Raw genomic sequence first — 21313 nt, forward strand, 5'->3', positions numbered from 1 at the left:
ATGTGAATAAAACTTAAGTTTAAAAGTGAACTCCATATTTTTTGGTAAATTTTATTTATTTCAATTATAAATTTATATATATATATATATTGGATATAAATTTATATTTTTCTTCCATTAAAAATGTGAATAAAAATATTATTTGAAAATAATTATATTGTTTTGTGAAAATAATATTCTCCAAAGATAACTAGTCTCTCGCATAAATGCATTTGATTTTGCAAATAAATAAATCTTAATCCGTCTCATTTGGGTTTGATTAATTTAGACCATATAAACCAGATGATACGCATACATATATAATTAAATAGACTTGGTTGCTAAGTTTAATTAATACCCATCTGATAAAAATATATATATATATATATATGCATATAAAAAATTAACAAATTATAGTCAATATAAAAAAAATTTACATTATAATGTTTTTTAAATCATAAGTAAATATAAAATTTCTCTGTCATTACATCTTTTATAAATCTTCATCTGGGTCCGTCTTCCATTATTTATACATATGGGTTAATTAATATATTTTAATTTTTAATTTCAGGTGTCTCTAGCCCGTCACCAAAGACTCAGTTAAAGGTCAAATATTTTAGACTAACATATTATTTAAATATTATCAGGACTGGTTATTAAAAAAAAAAAAAAAAGTAAAAATAATACTAATGCAAATGTAAAAACAAGAAAATGAAAACAAATATATATATATATATATATATATATATAGACTCATTTTGTTAAGCCCAAAAGACCTATTCAACTTTGGTGTAACTTTCAATTTTCGTATAATTAATCAACCAATTAAATCAGTTGATAATTTGAATATATAAAATAACATATCATAGTCCAAAGATTGTTATAAATATTAATTAATAATTTCACTGCCAGCTTCTTTTAATATAATGAAACTAAATCTTGAACCTAAAGGCTTGAGGATTTCATGCGAGTTTTCTACTCGAGTCAAGGGCCCACTGGGCTGCCCAATAATGCAAGCGCAAAAACAAAGAAAATTCAATTCTCGCTAATTAAGTATATTTAATTAAAAATTAAGAAAATTTAATTTTTTTTTTTGAAAATTCCAAGTCCAGTTGGGATTTTGGGTGTCATCACATCCCCCATGCCTCCCGCCTAGGATTTGGCAAAACCCTAACCACTATGAATTATTAAGTTTCTAACTTTAAGAGGTACTTGATTTTTTTAATTAATTTTAGTTTCATTTTCTTTTAATCTTCTGTCATCATCAAATACTTTTAATATTCAATTAATTATAAGTAAATAGGGTGGAGATTCCGAGGTCTTGAGTCATTCACCTTGTACGATCTTTCAAGGGGCTGCTCTTCTTCAATTTACAACATTAGCAACCCAAAAAAACAAAAAAAAAATGCTAAAATTTAATTTAATATGTAATATATATATATATTATTCAACAACTTTTGTTGGGAAAACAAAAATGATGGAGATGCGGGGTATCGATCCCCGTACCTCTCGCATGCTAAGCGAGCGCTCTACCATCTGAGCTACATCCCCTCGTTGAATCTGTTTAGAATTCATTGAAAAAATTCCTTAATAAACTGTAAAATATAAATTAACAGTAAATTAATTATCATAAATTACACAAAATGTCGGGTTTTTCTTGTTTAGTTTGGAGTAGACATTCTTTTTTAATCATTTGAAAGAAAAGATGTCCAATCCGAAGTTAGTGATGGTTGATGGGTAAAGTTGTGGACAGCATTTTGTGGGAAGGTGCAGAGTGTTACTGACCAAATCTGGACCACCCCCTTCTTTATATTTTCATTGGATTTCAGAACGTGCTAAATTATTAATTTTGATTCCTATTTTATGTGTATATATATATATTTTTTTAACTTTGTTGTTAATTAGTAATACAATTAACTTAAATGTCATGTTCATATTTTTTTTAATTTAATCATCATGTTAAATGTTGTATGATATTTTGAAATAATTATATGAATATAAAAATTAAAAATGTATGTATGTATATATATATATATATATAGATTCTTAATTTAGATATTATGTTTGATTTATTAATATGTGATTTTTTTTTTTTATTAATTAATTAGTTTGTGTAAGTTGAATAATAAGAAACTTAACTGACATTTTCAAATAATTATATAAATTTTTCTTAAACCGATCTCTGATGTCCTTTGCAAATGCTCATGTTTTGGTAATTTCCTCATTTTTAGTTTTAACCCATGTGAGAAATACTGAATGAAAATATACAAAAATCTTAGAAATGAACAAAAACCTGAATGAGATACCAATAATTAATTAACTAAATTTGATGAACTAAAACTGAAAACTCTGCATTTAGCGGAAGCAAATCATGTCATTTCCTGTTGACATTTAATGTTACACCCAAAAATTACATTCGTTCACCCACTTTACAAAAACAAACACTTCAAAAATATATATATAAGTAAAAGGAAATGACTTTTTGGTGTCAAATTTTTAAATTATATGATTTTTTTTTTTAAAAAAAAAAAAAAAACGTTCAAATTGCAGAAAGGTTTTCAAAATTCTTTCACCAAATTATTGTTGGTTGATTTATTTATTTATTTTTAAAATTTACAAAACTAATTTAAATTAATATATATATATATTTAAATGTCATATGACATTAAATACATTTTCCTACTTCACTAATCCTGTAATCTTTCACAAAAACATTATGCAAATTCAATGTCTTTAATATTTATTGTTATGTTTGTTTAAGAAAAATATATTATTCTATTGCAGAGAATGACAAGATTAATTTAATTTTACCGACAGAATTTAATTACAAAAGATAAACATCCCATTATATAAACATCATGTATTTCCAAATACAAAAGAGGGTGTTGTGCTTTGCTCCAAGGCCAGCTTTTTTACAGCTAACTGCTTACACATTACTTACCTCCAAAAAGAAAACCACAGAATGCTTCCTAGCGACAATTTCTTTTTTCTTTCTTTTTTTTTTTTTTTTTTTTTTTTTTGGGGGTAAACAATTTCACAGACACCACAATCTGTAAAATTTCTCAACATCCATTCTTCAAATTTCTTTTTTGGGAAAGAGGAAAAATGAAAGAGAGGAGGTACTAGTCGCTTCTTCCGCTTACCTTCTCTGGGTTCACTTGTATTCCAAGATCATGTTGTTCTCAGGAGCCAACCCAACGCAGGCCCTCAATATGTTCTCAAGCATGGCACGCTGCTTTGATAGCGCATTCACCACTGGTGTCCCTGGTGGAACCTGTTTTCATCACATCAACAAATTTCTCATCATTCACATTTTCACCACATCATTTCCCATTCACCTCCACTTCTCTTGTGGAACTCACATTTACTCACAGATCAAATAGAGGCTTAACCAGTTCTTCTAAAAGCCTAAGTTCATAGAAAAGAACTCAATCCATTACTTCCACTACATTTGCACGTATACCCCCCCCACAGAAACAGGAAGGCTACATAAGGCGCGCATGTAATGAAATGAATAAATATGAGCTTTTAACCAAAAAGGGCAGAATCTCTAATGCCGTCAAGAATAATATAACCAAGTCAATGTTCATAAACAGCAAACAAGGACTCAATCTATTGTTTCCACTAAATTCTTAACACATGACCATAAGATTTATCTTTTTGAACTTACAAGAGGAGCCTTAGTGAGATAGCTGAGAATGGTAGCCACAGGGTGGAAAGAATGGAACTTGCCCTGTAAAATGTTCTCCAGATTAGTCAGCAGTCCTCAAATCATAGTTATCTTAAGCAATCCGGGGGGATGAGGGAGTGGTGGAAAATAACTCATACCTCATCTTCAGCTTTGAGCTGGATCCTAGTACTCAGCTCGGCAAGAAGGACTAAATCTAGGATGATTGGAGCCGCCAAAAGGGAGTCCTCGCAAGTGTTGTGCAGCACAATAGTGTTCTTGCCACCCATGAAAATCTCAGACGTGTACTCATCCATGGCCCTCTTGCTATCCCCCACATATGGTACATACTACATCACACAAATTGAATAGCCAACACACCGAAATGTCAGATCAACAAATATGTACAGTAGTTTCTCATAAGATTTCTGATAAAGCTTTCAAAACAAACAGAAATAAAGCTCATTTGACAACGACAAGTTCAATTACCTTAATGACCACTACGTGGTCAGGATGTTCACCAGGTTCATAGAGGATGCCATTGCTGGCGACCATGTCATCAACAACGTTGCTTTTGGAGATCTCCTTGGAGCGGAAGGTTTGAGGAGCAGAGAGATTCATGCCATCATTGTTCCCGAGATGGTTGTAGCTCACGATCGATGTTGGCTGTGCATCATCGTCATGGTCATCATCAGTATAACATCATCATGATTGAAAAAGATTGCAACACATAATGACAACATCTTTATCAAAGGTTCATTCTTCTCCACTACATATTCAATGGTTCAAATATGTACCTTGATACCAGCCCCAACAAGGAAATCCACCAACACAGACTTCATCTTTGTCTGACCACTCTTGAAATCATCCCCACCAATCAAACTGTTCCTCTTAATAGCCAACTCAATTAGCCCTGGCAAGTAACAGGTTAACAAAGAAGGTATATGTCATGGAGAGATCTAACAGTTTAAATGCATAGCATTTGACAGTTAAAATGCCGTAAGTAAGTCATATTATTAGCTTAAGTACCTGGAACAAAGGTGTTCTGTGGGCTTCCATTAATAAACGGAACATTTTCAAGGACGCAAGCTATAGCATACAAAGTGGAAGGAGAGATCTCCGCTTCATTTTTGTCCAGAGAAGCCATGAGGTTTTCCATGGTGTCATTTAGCCCGCCAATCACATTGCTATACCTCTCTGTGTTAGCAGTCCACAAAACAACAATCTTGTCCACCTTGTTCTTCTCCTTAAATTCCCTAATTGATGGTGTAAGCAACAACATACATCACATTAAATTCATTTCTTATGAAAGAGCAAAATACAATAAACCCTTTAATTTCAAATTCCACCAAGAATAAATCTCTTTGTTCCTTTTTTACCTTATATCCTTGATAATCTGTTGAACTTGCTCTTTCTTTGTCCCCTTGATCACGTTGTTGGCACGTGACCCTTGATTGGCAGCTATGAAATCAGGATCATAGATACCTGGGAGTGGGACCATCTCTTCCATGTAGGGCCTCAGTTGCTTCTGCAAATCAATGTCCAAGACCTTGGCCCTGGCCATGGAATCTGCCAAGTTCATGTCACTTATGTCCCATCCACCAAACACAATGTAATCTGGGTTGACCTGTATGATTTAACCAACAGTTTAACTATCTTTAATTAAGCTTCATTACTTAATCTAAAGAGGAAAATGTTAACTACAACAATTAATAGCATTAAATTGAATTACCATAGGGAGAAGACTCTTGAATGGCGCATAAATCTCCTCCCCATTGAAGGATCCAACTCGGATTGATGATGCTTGGGTGAGGGACCCAAAATAATTGGCTTGTTGCACCTTGTCCTTAGTAGCCCAAGAGATCCCTCTGAGAAAATTCAATGATTCACTCAGACCCCCATAATCTTAAAACTCAATACAATAATATATACATAGATGCTAGCAGATGCCTATATAAAATTATTAACGAGGCACTTCAACAAAAGGCAGAGAGAAAGGGGAAAAATATTGACAACAAAAATCCAATTTCAAAAACGAAAAAAAAAAAAAAAAAAAAAAAAAAAATTAGCGAAAAAAGAATAAACTCACTCTCGGTTGGCAATGACACCAGCAGTGAGGGTTGAGCCGTTGTTCCCTCCCCAGCCAACAAGCATAACCCTACCAAATTAACAGAAAAATTAATTAAAAATCAAAATTGTGAATTCGACCAACACGGGTATTCAATCGAATTAATGGAGAACAATTGTTGTTTTTCGTGAAAGGAACAAAAAGGAAATGGCATTCGGTGCAAACCCTAGTTTAGGGACACGGGTATCGGTCTTGAATTCGTATTTGACAGTCTTTGGCTTGACAATCCACTGATAAGTGCCATTCCTGTTCTCATGAACAAGCTCAGTGGTCTCGTAATCGTACACAGAGTGAATCTCATTCTCTGAGTAATTAACATTAGGACTCTCAACCTTAAAGCTCTCGATGAACATTGTTGCTTTATACGAGAAAATGACAGAAAATCGGCAGGGATCAAGAAGAAAAGAGCGAATGGGGACAAGAAATTAAGCAAACAACAGCTTCAGAAGACAAAGGAAGAGAAATGGGTTTTCTCGGCTTCTCTAGCTCTCTCTTCTCTGGCAAAGTCTCAACCCTCGTGCTCTATAGATCGGCACCGATGGAGTGCATATATAGAGAAATGTGCTGTGATGACACACACGTGGCAGGGCGTGAATGGTTGTGGCTCCTTGAAGGCTACGATCATTTGGCGTTTGGCCTCCAGTGAAGCGTGGCCATGCAAAAACGATGCACAATTATAAGGGAGAGAGAGCACTGAAAAAAGGATGGCAATGTATATATCGTTTTTAATATTTTATTGGCAAAATTAGCCGGTAATAGAGCCTAAGTTTTCTTAAACAGCAAAAATTAGAGGATAACCCTATATTAATCTCGTAATTAAGAATTTGATTAAGAAGTAGATAGGGGCATTTTCGTCAAAATTCAATGCCACGTACGGGATGGGAGAGTGCCAGAAGTTAATCCTTCCTCTGGGAAAAATTGCAGCGCACAGAGTTCATTTCCGACACGGTGCCCCGCTGAACCACATGCAACGGGAGCCACACGTGGGAGAGAGAAAGTCTCGTAGACTGACACGTGTTATTGCGCTTTACACGTCGCGACATCAAAATGAGGCGGGTTATTGTATAGGGATGTGGGGGGTGGGTCCATGGCTAGAACTAATTTCTTAAATTACCAAAAATATTTATTCAAAAAATGTTTATGAAAGAAATTTAAAAAGATTAACGGAAGAAGCTACTGGAAGGACACGTGAACTTTGAACGGGGAGAGAGTGAATGATTGCAGGTGTGTTAAGATTGTTGCTCGGATGCAGCTTTAGCGCTGTGATTCACGCGTTGGTTTAAGAGGTTACAGTAAGAGGGCAGCAGCCCACATGGGTGGTCTTCGCTCGCTAAAATAAAACGGATGTGATACAGCCTTATTAACTTTAACGGTTAACTACTGACCGTTGCATTGATTTGTTAGCGATTCGGAGAGTCCGTAATTGAAAATTAATTAAAAAAATTATTTACCAGTAAACTCACAGTCGGTAAAAACGAAAAAACATGCCAAAATTATTATTCCAATAATTCCTATAATATTTCATTAACTAAATATTAAATAGTTCAATAAAAAAAACTATGGTGGTCAGCCACCTTCTTAAAGGGACGTTTTTCACCCCCTAAATCTTTTATAATGGATAGAAATGCTGAAAGAAAATTAAGATTTTAATATAGATAATTAATCAAATTAATGTTTAAATTTTAGTATTTATATGACTAATTAATGAAGGTAGATAAGATTATATATGCATAGTTAAAGTTGGATTAGATTAAGAAAAGCGAGAACCAAAAAAGAAGTGTGGTGAGATGAGATGAGACTTTTTGTCCGCACTCCCCTGTACATGTCAGTATGTGGTTTCCTCTTTAAGAAGGGGGAAGAGCATCTCCACAACGGAGGGAGGGAGTTCGTGAAGCATGAGAAAGAATTCCCAAAAGCAAAGTAATAATCCTCTGCACCAAGTTAGGTTTAAGGTTAAGGTGGAGAAAAATATATATACCTTTTTTTTTAAATATATATATATATATATATATTTTTTTTCAATTTGGATAAGAATTAAATAATATTTAGTTCAATTCTCAGTACATACACTTTAACAACAAAAAAATTGATTAATTTCATTCCCAATCCAATCCAAACCATAATGGATTAATTTGAACAATTTTTTTTTTTAAAATAGAGATATAATTCAATTTTACTTTTAGTTTTATTTTTTTATTTTTAAAATAATAAATTAAAATATTTTAATTTGTTATATTACCGATACGATTGATACTGAAATTAAAACGATCCGTTCTTTGTTTCAAACTTCCATCCTTAATAAATCTTTAATCTAGTTTGATTTACTTCTAAACTGTTAGTAATTCTAATTTTCTCGTATTCACTTATATTTTGTAATAAAAAATTATTTTACAAATTAGTTTTTTTCCTTAATGAATAGAGTTTTAATTGTTAAAATTGTTCCAACATCGCTTCTTCTCATACTCCCTAATTTCTTTCTTCCAAAATTTAGTGCCTACACTAAAGCTTCAAGATATCATTAGCTAGTACTTTAGTTATGTGATTCACTCATTAAAAATTCGAAAATAGTTCTTGAAATTTAAGAAGACACTTAAATTATATGTCATAGATTAGAAAAATTTATTATCTAGTTCACTTTTTAAATAAATGTATTTTTTAAAATTACTTTCTTTTTTAGAAAACTTATGGTAAAAGTAAAAGAAATTTATTATTTTTTTAATTCATCATCTTGTAATTCCAATTTAGATAAAATTGTTTACTCTTAGTTTGTGATTTAAATAGTTAAATACTTATGAATTGAAATTACAAAATCATAAGGTGAATAATATAGTTACGATGTATTTAGCTTAAATCTTAAATGGTTAAGATTTTATTATTAAAAGAATTTTGGTGTGGAAAATTTATGTAAAATTAAAAAAAAAAAAAAAAAAACCTAAATCCATTATGACATACATTGAGATCCAATTTTATCTTAGTTATTTAATGGTGAGAAATGAATGAAGGAATGAATAAATTATTACATATAAGTTAAAAAAGATTATAAACCTATTTTTAGATGTTCCTAATATTATTTCGTTAAGAATCAAATAATGCAGGTAGTATAAAATTACTATTACAATTAAATATTTAACATTTATATATATATATTTGCATATTGTTGATGTCCATCTCCATTAATTGAATTGGTCCACCTCCATCAGTTCACTTGAATAGATCCCCACAACATTTGTGTTGGTGGGCAAACGACAAATATTGAAATGGGAATTTGCAAAATAATAATAATAATAATAATTTTTTTTTAAAAAAAAAAAAAAAAAAAAATTCAAGAAGAAACCTAAAAAGGTATTAGGACGGGGACCCACTTTTTTACAACAACAATTAACGACCACCGAATGGGTTTGTGGTGAAATGAGGTACAAATGGCGTATCATACATTAATACCATAAATCACAAATTTATACTTACAAATATTCCCTATAAATTTAAACAAAGAAGATAAAATTGGGTCGCAAATGATTAAATTTTCACCAGCAGATCACATTTCATTTTTTATTTAATTAAAATTCCATTAAAATTATGATTTGTTAATTTAATTATTTACAAACAACAACCACATATATATACACATTGTATACAAGTATATAATTCATGTGCCTAAGTGGTCCAATTTTCTGGAATGGTGATTAGTCACTTTCTTTTTTATTAATGGGATCTACTGAGCCAAAACAAAGACGACCGCAGTAAAAATAAACTAATTACAAATCTTGTAGCAGACATCGGTCTTTGATTCAAGTGGCACTTTATGAGCTTAATTTTGTGGGTTCTACTAGTGTATATATATATATTATGAAGCTCAATATATATATATACATATACATTTTTTAACCACCTGGTAAAAAATGTGATTAGCAATTAGAAAATTTTAATACGCAAGATTGTAAAGGTTCATTATTGATTCTCTGCAGTGTCTGGTATCTTCTGAGAGAAGTTGGACTCTTAATTCGGTTTTATCCCTAAAAAGAAATCCACTATCAAATCAAGCGGCCTACTTACCAAAACAATTGACCAGCAGACAAAAGTCACCAACTTCTATAGTATATATATATATATATATATATATATATGGTGATTTACTCTATACATACATTCCTACATATATATATATATATATTAAATAATATGGGTGATGTATCTTTACTATTTATTTTTAATCATTGATGAAATTTAGTTCATAAACTTGAAATTATATTATAGTGAAAAAAATAGAAGTACTTACTACCTAATCAACAAACAATTCGTTATTCTCTTTAGTTAGTTAAAGTTCATCAATTATTACAATAAACGATAAAGGTGTTGGAAAAATAATTTAAATTTATTTTATGACGGGTATGAATAAAATTATTAATTAATAATTATAAAAAATTAAAATAAAATAATAAAGAATTAAATTGCAATGATAAATAAACGATCAGATAATCATAAATATACGATACTAGTCTATCGTTCCCTATATATAAGTTGTGAATTGTTATATATCACAATCTATTTTTTATTAAATAAAATTTTTTTATATTTTATCTTCCAATAAAATGAATTTCTTTTAAAAAAAAAAAAAGTGAGATTTCACTTTTTATAAACAATATTATAAAATTAAAATATCATGTATAACTCTATTGATTAGTTAAAACATTTAGATTGTAAATATTTTTTACATAAGACTTGTGTTTAATTTAGAGACTAGTATTTGAATCAAGGTGAAAGATTATTGCATGGTGTTTTTATCAATTTATTTATTTAATATTTGAAATTTACACATCCCAATTTGGTGAAACTCCTGCAATTTCAGTTGGACCCGGCATTTTCAAGGACTAAGTAATTACATTTGTTTTTTAGTATGTGTCAATTTTACATTTCTTTCAAACAATATGAAGATTTGTCTCAACAAATAAATAATTGAAATGTAAATGGAAAACCAAAAAAATGTTGATGTCGTACATTTTTTTGGTCACGTGAAGGGTGCACTTTAGCATAGGAATCAAACGAGAAAGGCAACAAGAATGTACTATAAAAAGCATCAACCCACGCATTGACATAATAATGGTTGTGGCCATCACCAAACATCTCTGCAACTTGTTTACATGTAGTATTGATATATAATTTTACCCCCCCCCCCCCCCCCCCCCATTGGAAGTAATTATTTATTTGGACATAATCTGAGTTTAAACCCACTTTAGCAGAAAGTGAAAAAGTTTATTAAACAAAATCTTAGACTTTCAATCTTGTTTAACCCAAAATTTATATACATTCATTGTACTAGAGAAAAAAAATATTTACTTTTCTCCCCACAATTGATTAATTGAGGGTTGTTAAACTTTTTTGTACGGAAAAAAAATATTTTTCTTAACAAGTTTTGTCTACTCAGTTTGGATGGACAATCATGTGATAAATTTGAAGCATGTGATTTGGAGGAAACATGGTTGGAATATGTATTAATCATAAGTCTCATGATCAAAATCTTGTATGTATATATATTCCTTGAGGAAGACTCTTAATATTTAATTGATAGGTTTCTGTATACATTATTTATAAGTTACATTGAATATTATTGTTGAAAATTAATAGGGTTCTTCATAATGATGAATTATCTATTAATATGTTGCAGTATATTTCAGATAGTTTGGGTACAACTTTGTAATTAACATGATACGGAATCCAAAATGGGTAAGGACTTGAGGCCACAATTGGAATTCATTCGAAATTTTTTCCAATTAGATTTTGGGGCAACCATGAAATTTCTCCCTAATTACAAGCACCACATTTAAATTCTAACAAGATTGGAGACAATGTTTGTGACATTCAGAATGTCCCTAGACCCACACCTCATATCCCAACATTTTGCCACTATAAATCTTTAAATCATCTACATCCTATGTAACTAAAATCATCAAAATTAGTGAACAATATATTCGTCATCCATACTTTAATTCCACAATAACGAGAAAGAAAATCTACAAAAAGAATTTGTATTACATTTTCAATCACTACTGTAGTGTCAAATGGAAAAGTGTCATATACAATTTATTATACATTTAATTCTCTCATTTCCTGTTTTTCTTGAGAGGATCTTCCATGTGGCTCTCCAATCTCACTGCATCCGCAAAAATATATAATGAACACAATCTATCTCAGTAAAATAAATTCAATGCTCAAATATAATATAGAAATGCTTTTTGGACATCCACTCTAGGATTTCCCCACTCCCCATCCTCCTATCTCTCTCACTGTATCCTCACATTCTTTCACTCGACTCTATTCCTACTTTACCTTGAAACACTATCCACTATCTCTTAGTTGTGCCACACAACCCACTCATCGGCCTACCTCTGGCAACAGACGCACCCCGACCTTTTTGGCCACACACACACCCCATTTCCATCACTCCACCATCGGCTTCATTCAGCCATGCACACACACCGGCCTATTCTTGGCCATACAGGTACTCACAATGACAATGTACAGCCACTCACACACCCATCAAGTCCTCCATCATCATGTCGATTGTACACTGCCACACACACATACATAGACCGCGCCAAGCCACACTTCGGTAGTAGCCTGCCACTCACGCACATATCAACCTTTCCCGGCCATGCACACCCCATAGTAACTTACCACCAAACACACACACACGGGTTATGTCTTGTACTGTTCTCTGTTTCTTCTCTATTTAGTTGAATTGTAGTGGTGTTCGCTTGTAACTAGGGAACCCTCTACCATATTGTTCTCTCTGTAAAGTCTCTACTAGTTGTGCCTTTTGTAACACTGCGTGGTAGGTAGAGAGAGCGAATACTGCTACCTGATGATGTAGCTCTGGTCTTAATCCCTTCTCAAACCTCCTGGCCTTTTTTCACTCACTCATTATGACCTCCGAAGTGAATTGTCCCAAACTTATATATTTCTCAACATATTCAGCCACTGATAATTTCTCTTGTCAGAGTTCTGAAAACTCATTCTCTTTCTGTTGTTTGATAAAGTTTGGGAAGTACTATGCATTGAAAGCTTCGAGAAAGACTTCCCAAGTCACCAGGGGAATTAAGGCTCCCCTCTTTAGGCACCACCACCTCTCTGCTGGACCTTTCAACATAAAAGTAACTAGTTGTACCTTATGTTCCGGAGTAACCTCTATCACCTCAAATAACTTGGTTTCTCTTATCCAGTCTTTGGCCACCAGTGGGTCAGAGTCCCCGCTGAAAGCCAGTGGGTTGAGTTTTCAGTACTTTTTGATATTACTTGTGTCTACTCCACCATGTCCCGTGTTATGCTGTGGAGTATAAGTGGTCTCAGATCGAGACTCCCTCTCTCTAATCATCATTGCCAAACTTTTTACCACCCTGCATAACCAATTGAAATCATCTGAATGCCCAGTGACCTGCCCTACTTGTGGTGCTGGTGGAGTGAATTAGGGTCTTTGTTGGGCAGTGGGGCGCACAAGCGGACAAGGGGGTGGTCCTTGCGAAGTAGAGAGGGGCACCTGGTGGAAGGAAGGTACTCCCTATGGTGCTATTGGTGGGTCTCGAAGGGTTGGAGTAGGTTCCCTCCGAGGCCGACCTCTACCTTTCTTCCTCCCCTCTCCTTGTCTACCTGCATCATAACAATTCCCGTCAGTTACTAAACTATACTATCACTATAGTCTTACATACTCCTACCTTATGAATATGCTCTGATACTAAATGTGACATTCAAAATGCTCCTAGACCCACACCTCATATCCCAACACATCACCACCACAAATCTTCAAATCAACTACATCTTATGTAATTAAAATCATCAAAATTAGTGAATAATATATTCATCATTCAAATTTCAATTCCACAATAACAAGAAGGAAAATCTACATAAAGAACTCATGGTATGTTCTTAGTCACTATTGTAGTATCAAATGGACAAACGTCCTATACAATCTATTATACATTTAATTCTCTGATTTCCTGTTTCTCCTAGAAGAGATCTCCCATGTGGCTTTCCAGTCTCACTACATCTCCAAAAATATATAATGGACATAATTTAGCTCAGTAAAATAAATTTAATGCTCAAATATAATATGAAAATGTTTTTCGACATCCACTCTAGGATTTCCCCACTCCCCATCCTCATATCTTCTTACCGTACCCTCACATTCTTTCACTCGACTCTATTCTTACTTTATCTTGAAATACTACCCACTATCTCTTAGTTCTGCCACACAACCCACTCATCAGCCTACCTCTGGCCACACACGCACCCCGACCTTTTTGGCCACACATACACCCCATTTCCATCACTCCACCATCGGCTTCATTTAGCCACACACACACGCCGGCCTATTCTTGGCCATACAGGTACTCACAACGGCAATGTACAGACACTCACATACCCATCAAGTCCTCCATCCTCACACCGACTGTACACTGCCACACACACACACACACATCGACCGCGCTCGACCACACACTTCGGCAGTAGCCTATCACTCACGCACATATCGACCTTTCCCGGCCTCGCACACACACACGTCAAGCCCTCCCATCCGACTATACACTGCCACACACGTAGACATGCATACCGACCATTCACGGTCACTCACTTCGGCAGCATACTGCCATTTGATCACACACCGGCCTTCCAGTGGCCACACCCCGACTGACTTTTTTAGAACACCTACACACACACCGGCCTACTCCGAACTACTCACGCACGCACAGCAACAACGCACACACGCCACACTACTCACATCATACACACCACCTACTCGGCAATGAATACATGTTTAAGCCAACACCAAGTCCTACTCTACCGTCGCCGACACCAGCTCTGATTATCGGTGCATCGCGAGTGAAACCGCCCCCAAACTTCACCATACCTAGTCCTAACTACGTTTCAGCTGATCCTCTTCCCTCTACCTCTCATACACTCAACTCCCGAGCCATTTCTCACCTCCTTTCCTCCTCCTGTTCGGAATTCCTCCATGTCAGTAGGCCACACCGAAATGAAATCCCTACATCACCATATTAACATTTGAATATAGAAATTTATCTTACCTCCAGCTTCCATTTCTTCTTAGCTTAGAACAATCCTCTCCACCGATACGTTTCTTCGACTTACCATCATCGATTCCGCTTTCTCCTCTTCCCCTTTCTTCCTTCTTGTCGCCCGACTCCCTCTCCTCTCCCCTATTTCTGTTTTTCCCTTTTTTTTTCCACTTCATTTTATATTTACTCTTCCCATCAAATCCTACCCATCCATTCCTACCCTCTAATCCCCACCACTCATTTATTTAACTCTCTCTCTCTTTTTCTCTTTCTCTCACCTCTTTCCCTCCCTCCCTCTGACTCCGCCAGGCTATTACAATGTTAGTTTGGTTTCACATAATTTACATAGCCGGCTGTTAATTATTATCTTAATTACGTCAATTTTTTAACCCACATGGTTCCGTACTTCCCTAACCCAACACTTTTTTTTATAAAAAAATAAATTCTAAGAAAGAAGAATAAATTGCTATAACTTGTCAAATTTTATCAGAAACTTTATAAGTTGGAAGAAGAAAATTATATTTAAAACGGAATAACAACTTTGAGTATTTATATTGAATTTGAAACAAATTTAATTATATATAATTACAAATTAAAATATAACATATATAAAATTAAAAAATTAAAATACAAACGGGATGGTGTAGTGGTTAATAGTATTACACTTTAGTGATCAACGTAAACTCTTGATTAAGGTCAACAGCTTAACTTACCAGCGTGTTAATGATACTGCAGTATTTAAATTGAACTTAGTTTTAGTGAGCCATGATTAGAGATGACAAAAAAACAAACTGAGTTAGATCGTAGTGGATTTTTTTAATCTATTCAATCGAGATAAGGGATTCGAGTTTGGCATGAAAAAACTCATTTGAATCTAGCCCCGACTCTATATATTCATTAAATATATATAATATTAAAAATATACAAAAAAAAGTAAAAATATTAATACTTTACACTTCCAGTCTACTTTTTACTCGCTACTCCAAGTCTCTAAAGTTTAGAGTCTCAAGATATTTAGTTTTCAGTCTTCCTCCCCTTGGTAGCACAATACATACCAGATCTCTAAAGTCTACACCCTTCTAGTCTTCCTTCATTTGAAAGTGTAACAAGTGCGATAGTACTCTAAGTATTTAAAGTTTATAAAATTCACGCTTCTAGTCTTCCTCCCATCGATAACACAACACATATTAGCTATCATAGTCCACCAGGTGAGTTACCTCCTTCATATTTTTACTTTCTTCTTCATTTTAATATTCTTCCTTCATCTTATCATCTGCATCTTCTCCTTCAACTTCACATATTACACCTTCACATTCAGTGTTCTAATCGTCCAACTTCACATCTTCTTCTTTGCGGCTTGCCATTTACCAGAGAGTCTTCCGTTATGGCTTGCTAGATTTTTAAATTTACTTGGGATAAGGTGAGACGAGTTTCATTATAAATTTACTCGATGCAAATAAAATAATTTTTTTAAAAAATATGCTATGGATTTAGGGTCATTTCGAGACAAAACATTCTTTACCTGAGGTGAATCTGGTTTTGGTAAAACTCATTCCGAACTTGCTCCATCACCATCCCTAAGTATGATGTAGTTTGAACAAAAGAAATATATTGTATCGATTAGATTCTCTTACTTATGGTAGTCATAACATGGGCAAAAATATAACTTTTTTTATACTAAAAAAAAATAAAAATTTTGAATGAAATTAAATGATGCTTTAATTTAAAATTAATATTACGTAAAACTCTAGTATTGTTGTGATTTATTCATTGGCAGGTGATCATATAAATAGATAACTAAAAATTGAGTTCAAGACATAAACTATATTATAAAGTTTAATTGAATATGACATGTATATATAAATTGTAATTAATTCTATACATTAAATACTTTGATCTATAAATAAATAAAATCTACTCAAACTAAATTCAGCTTCAGATATTTTTAAAATAAAATTGAAATTATCAGTATCTCTCCATCTATCTTAAACGCGCACACCCCCCCACCACATATGTTGAAGTAATAGATACGTACATAAATAAGGGGCCAAGCAATTTAATTTGTTAGTGTACTTCTATAATCCTAGTTAATTTTGTCCTTTAATGACGGGCCAACTACTAATTAAAATATTAAAAACACGTTTTTAAGGTTGATCCAACTTTGACTTCCTCTACAATTTGGAATAATACAATGTATGTTTAGCTGTATAATTATAGATATTATAATAGAGACTTTATAGTTAATTATAAATTAATTATTGGGATATTTGTCTATTCATGATAGTTCTTAGGAGCCGATGGAAAATTAGAGAGAACATCATGGTTAAGAGCTAATTAGAGAGAACGGGTTATTTAAAAAAAAAAAAAAAGAGTGGCCGGCAAAGCCAGACATACAATCTCTTAATTACAATGTACAAGTTGAATTAGAAAACTAAATTTCTAATCCAAAAGATGAAAAAAATACATCCAAATGGTGCCAAAATTACATTCAATTCTGTAACCCATCGTATCTTAATATTTAAATATAACCTACAATTACCACCTTAATCAGACTTTTTAAAATTTAATTTATACAATTACCTAAAGAACATATATATATATATATATGTATAAATCTTTCAAGCTCTAATATTATCGTTCCCTTCATTTTTTTCTCATTCTTTCTAGTTCTGCAGTAACGAAGATGTCCATGCAAATGAATCGTATGATGAGAGCAAATTACGAAGTGCCAATACAAACGCCATATAAAATCAGAGTTATGCAAGGAATTATGACAACATATAAATCATCATCAACAAATTATTATTGCAAGTTGGCGAAGCCATTAAGGAGTGGTAAAAACTTTTATCAAGTTTTGTCTCTGAAATCTAATAATGTGAGTGTTCAGGAGATAAAAAAAGCATATAGGAGCATGGTTCTTCAATACCATCCTGATGTCTGTCTTCATAATTCTTCCATAGAATACTTTACAAAACGCTTCATTGAGGTTCAAGAGGCTTATGAGATATTATCAGATCCTGTGTCGAGAAGAATGTATGATTTTGAGTTGGGATTGATTAATTCCATGCATCAGTTTCAAAAGATTCATAGGGAGGAGAAAATATCAAAATTTTCTAGAGAGAATTGGGAAAAACAACTACTTGAATTGAAACGACAATCTTATATTCGAATGAAAAAGAAAAATAATGTATGATACTTAAAGAGAATATGTTTAATTCATTTATTTATACAATATTCTTATTTTTATTATGTTATTATTTTTAAATATTTGAGAAACATTTCATGTTTGAATATTGAATAGATTAATAATTATTCGTACATATTTTTCTTTTCCCTTATAAAGTATGTTATTTTCTTTTTAATTTCGATTTGTCACTGAAAATAATATAAATTGTTTGCGTTATGTTTACAAGCATAAGCTTGGTACATATGGTTAGATTATAATGGAAATCATATCATTATTTGGGTAGAGTTGGTCTAAAAATCTATAAGTATTTTGATGTTTGAAATAAGTATATGATGCACAAACTTTTAAGTTTGATTGATATGAGAGTAACATCCCTAACAATCATTTCAAGCAAAACACAAATATAGTTGTAGCTAAAGCTGCCCAAATATAAGTCGTTAGAAATTGCCTCTTATAAGATTAGCATCCCCTAATGTACATTAGTTGATTAATTAATACTGATTTGAATATTGTTATTGGAAAATATTCTATGAATATTTTACAAATATTCTAATATTCTATGAATATTATACAAATATTCTAATATTTTGTGAATATGTGTTATTATTAACTGTTTCAATCGTAAATGCATGTATTGTTTCCCTGTCAACTCAATTTGTTTCCTGTATATATGCATAAATTCTGTATCATATCAATACAATAAAATATATATATATATATATATATATAGTGATTCTTCATGAAAACACTCCAGAATTCATGAAGTATTAAATGCACCTACACATCCATTACTTTTTAAGTGATAAGTAGTCTAATGCCATGCAGGAACCCAGAGAGTTAAATGAGCCTAAAGTCATAGGGCCTCTGCATGGCAATTCCCATTAATTTATTTATTCGGCCTTCCATCATTTCCATGGACTTTCATAGCTATTAAAGCCCAGTATATATATATAATACAAAAAAAAAAAGAAAAAAGAAGAAAGAAAATCACCCAACAACATTGTATGTTGTGTGTATATATATATATATATATATATATATATGTATGTATATATGTATTAAAGTGGCAAAGAATTCAAGGTGAGACAACCCTAGTTGGAATTAAGGGTTAATCAGGGCAACCCTAGTTGCATCTATAAATCCTGAATTTGAGCACTAATTAAATTTTAAATTATTATTTGATCCTCTCTATTGCTTGTATTTCGCAAGCTAGCAGCTTAACTTATTCCAGGAGCAATTCAAGATTTTCATTGTATTCATCGCCGTTTCAATCAAGGAAGATTTAAACAATGAATTAATTCATTTTTCAATTACTAAATGTACGGTGTATATATACCATAAAACACAAAGGAGTAACTAATTAATTAGATAAAAAAGGATTAAAAAACTAATGATTCTATAAAATAGTTCAATTTGAACCTATTCATTTCTTCTGATGCATATTCACCAAAATTTCAAGTTACAGAAAAAGATGTGCTTGAACTTAAGGTACAAAATCAAAAAGAAAGGAAAGTTTGTGGTCGTTGGTCATGGTGGTGGTAGTGACAGCGACAAGAACAGTCACGGGGAGGAAGAGAGCAAAGGATTGTTGTTGAGAGAAATTGACAAGTGGAAGAAGAAAGACAAGCCGTCTGATGATCATCATCCCAACATATCGAGTAAGTAAGAAGATCATGATGCATGACTAATCACCAATTACGAGTACAACTCCACTTCTGATCATCGCATAAATTCTCTTGCTAATTTTGTCTTTAATTAATTAATGATGTCAGTACTTATATATATACATACCTGTCTCTCTTCATTTTTATTTGATATTGAATGGCTTTGAAAAAGTTCAATTAGTTGATATTATATAAGCCTGAAACTGTGTGTGGCACTTTTTTATTAATAATGTTAACGGCCTGATTAAGTACTACAAGTCTTTAGTTTGATTAATTTATACAAATTATTTGACACCATTTTTAGGGGTAAAGAAGATATCTTTTGATGATCATCATTTATACATACATATATATATATATATTCATTGGAAAATATACAACTGGTAATTTTTTCCTCTACTTAATTCTTTTACGTGAAATTAATCTGGGAAATTTTCATCAGCTTGCAATAAAGATTACTACTGTACATAAACCATCTGCAAGTTTTGTAACGAACAAAAATAGATTTTGGCCGATTTGTATTTGTAAGAAGAGAAGTCAACTTTTTGGTGTCTGGCCGAAAAGAATCCGCTCATCATCATCATGTTTCAAGGCTGTCTAGATCGACCAAGTGATGTCTGATATAATATGTTCTTACTAGTAATTGTTCCAGCGTTGGCGAGATTAATCAACATTAAATTATTATCCGAGGTATATATATACATATATAGTATCAGTTCAAATTCCTAGTTAGAGCAGTTAAACCTCTTTTTATCTGAGCGAAAATCGTAAAAGAATCAATCAGTCATATGAATGGATGAGAACCGCAATACGCATAGATATATAATCTATCTGATATAATGAAGATTACTTGGTGACATCATGTATAAACACCACTCAATAATGAGATATTACTGTTTTATCACGAGGCACAATTCCATAATTATGGTTTACATGATGATTTTATATTTACATATATGTGTGTGGGTGTGCATATATATATATATATATATAAGGATTGCCTCAAGAAAAACCCAACTTGTCAGTTCATGTTCTTCTGTTTATTCTGCAAATTATTATTAAGGTATATTGGAAGAGGTCATTTTCGTGGTTGGCTCAACTGTAATCATTGTTCTTAAGAAATTCTAGAGAAAGAAACGTGCAAACAACATTATTTGACAACCAATATCTGCCGAAAATTTTTTAAGGAGCATTAATGATAATAGTTTCCAGCACAATATATACGTGTATATATATACACAAACACACATATATGATCAATTAAGGAGCTTATTACATTACCCATTTTTATTTGGTTCTACAAGAAACACAGAGATGCAGTTAATTAAACAGTAGAGGTCATGATTATGACCTTACTGGAAGGAGCAGATTGTTATTGGGTTTTTGGCAGAAACCAAAATGGACTAATTAATTAATTATTAATTTAATTTGCTTGAATATACGGCACTATCTCTGCTCCTCTAGGTATGAAATAATGCTTTGCCAAAGTGCGAATCATGGTTCAATTATTGCTTTTACTGATCCTTGACATGAATTATTAGGTTTCTGTTCCTGTCAGGTTAGAGTTCAAAGTTCATTGTCTGATAAAAAGCTCAAGATTCAAACAAATGAGCTCTCCTT

General features: G+C 32.5%; 1 protein-coding gene, 1 long non-coding RNA gene and 1 other non-coding gene across 4 annotated transcripts; all 3 read right to left on the reverse strand.

The window, feature by feature from the left end:
* Positions 1-1457: 1457 nt before the first annotated feature.
* TRNAA-AGC (transfer RNA alanine (anticodon AGC)) lies at positions 1458-1530 on the reverse strand. Its single transcript has one exon. It is a non-coding gene; the product is annotated as a tRNA-Ala (tRNA).
* A 1268-nt stretch (positions 1531-2798) lies between these two features.
* Positions 2799-6274, reverse strand: LOC110820328 (inositol-3-phosphate synthase). The gene is made up of 10 exons (XM_022049780.2): positions 5940-6274; positions 5736-5804; positions 5379-5514; positions 5026-5273; positions 4676-4902; positions 4444-4559; positions 4136-4312; positions 3808-3996; positions 3650-3712; positions 2799-3253 (listed from the first exon to the last, which is right to left on the reverse strand). The coding sequence occupies exons 1-10, from the start codon at positions 6125-6127 to the stop codon at positions 3134-3136; spliced, it is 1533 nt and encodes a 510-aa protein (XP_021905472.1). The 5' UTR covers positions 6128-6274; the 3' UTR covers positions 2799-3133.
* A 5450-nt stretch (positions 6275-11724) lies between these two features.
* On the reverse strand, positions 11725-15137 carry LOC110820350 (uncharacterized). 2 transcript variants are annotated; one of them, XR_015821722.1, is made up of 2 exons: positions 14852-15137; positions 11725-13415 (listed from the first exon to the last, which is right to left on the reverse strand). It is a non-coding gene; the product is annotated as an uncharacterized LOC110820350 (long non-coding RNA). The 2 variants fall into 2 exon arrangements; XR_002540843.2 differs by having other exon boundaries at positions 11725-14761.
* Between the last annotated feature and the right edge of the window lie 6176 nt (positions 15138-21313).

The sequence above is a fragment of the Carica papaya genome, chromosome 6, assembly GCF_054855325.1.
Source record: "Carica papaya isolate Zhongbai chromosome 6, ASM5485532v1, whole genome shotgun sequence".
Lineage (NCBI taxonomy): Eukaryota > Viridiplantae > Streptophyta > Magnoliopsida > Brassicales > Caricaceae > Carica > Carica papaya.

Coding starts and splice junctions, on each gene's coding strand:
- LOC110820328 (XM_022049780.2), bottom strand. CDS start 6,127: ATGTTCATCGAGAGCTTTAAGGTTGAGAGTCCTAATGTTAATTACTCA. Junction 5,515..5,735: donor GGTGTCATTGCCAACCGAGA/GTGAGTTTATTC, acceptor GAATTTTCTCAG/AGGGATCTCTTGGGCTACTA. Junction 4,313..4,443: donor TTGTTGGGGCTGGTATCAAG/GTACATATTTGA, acceptor GATGATGCACAG/CCAACATCGATCGTGAGCTA.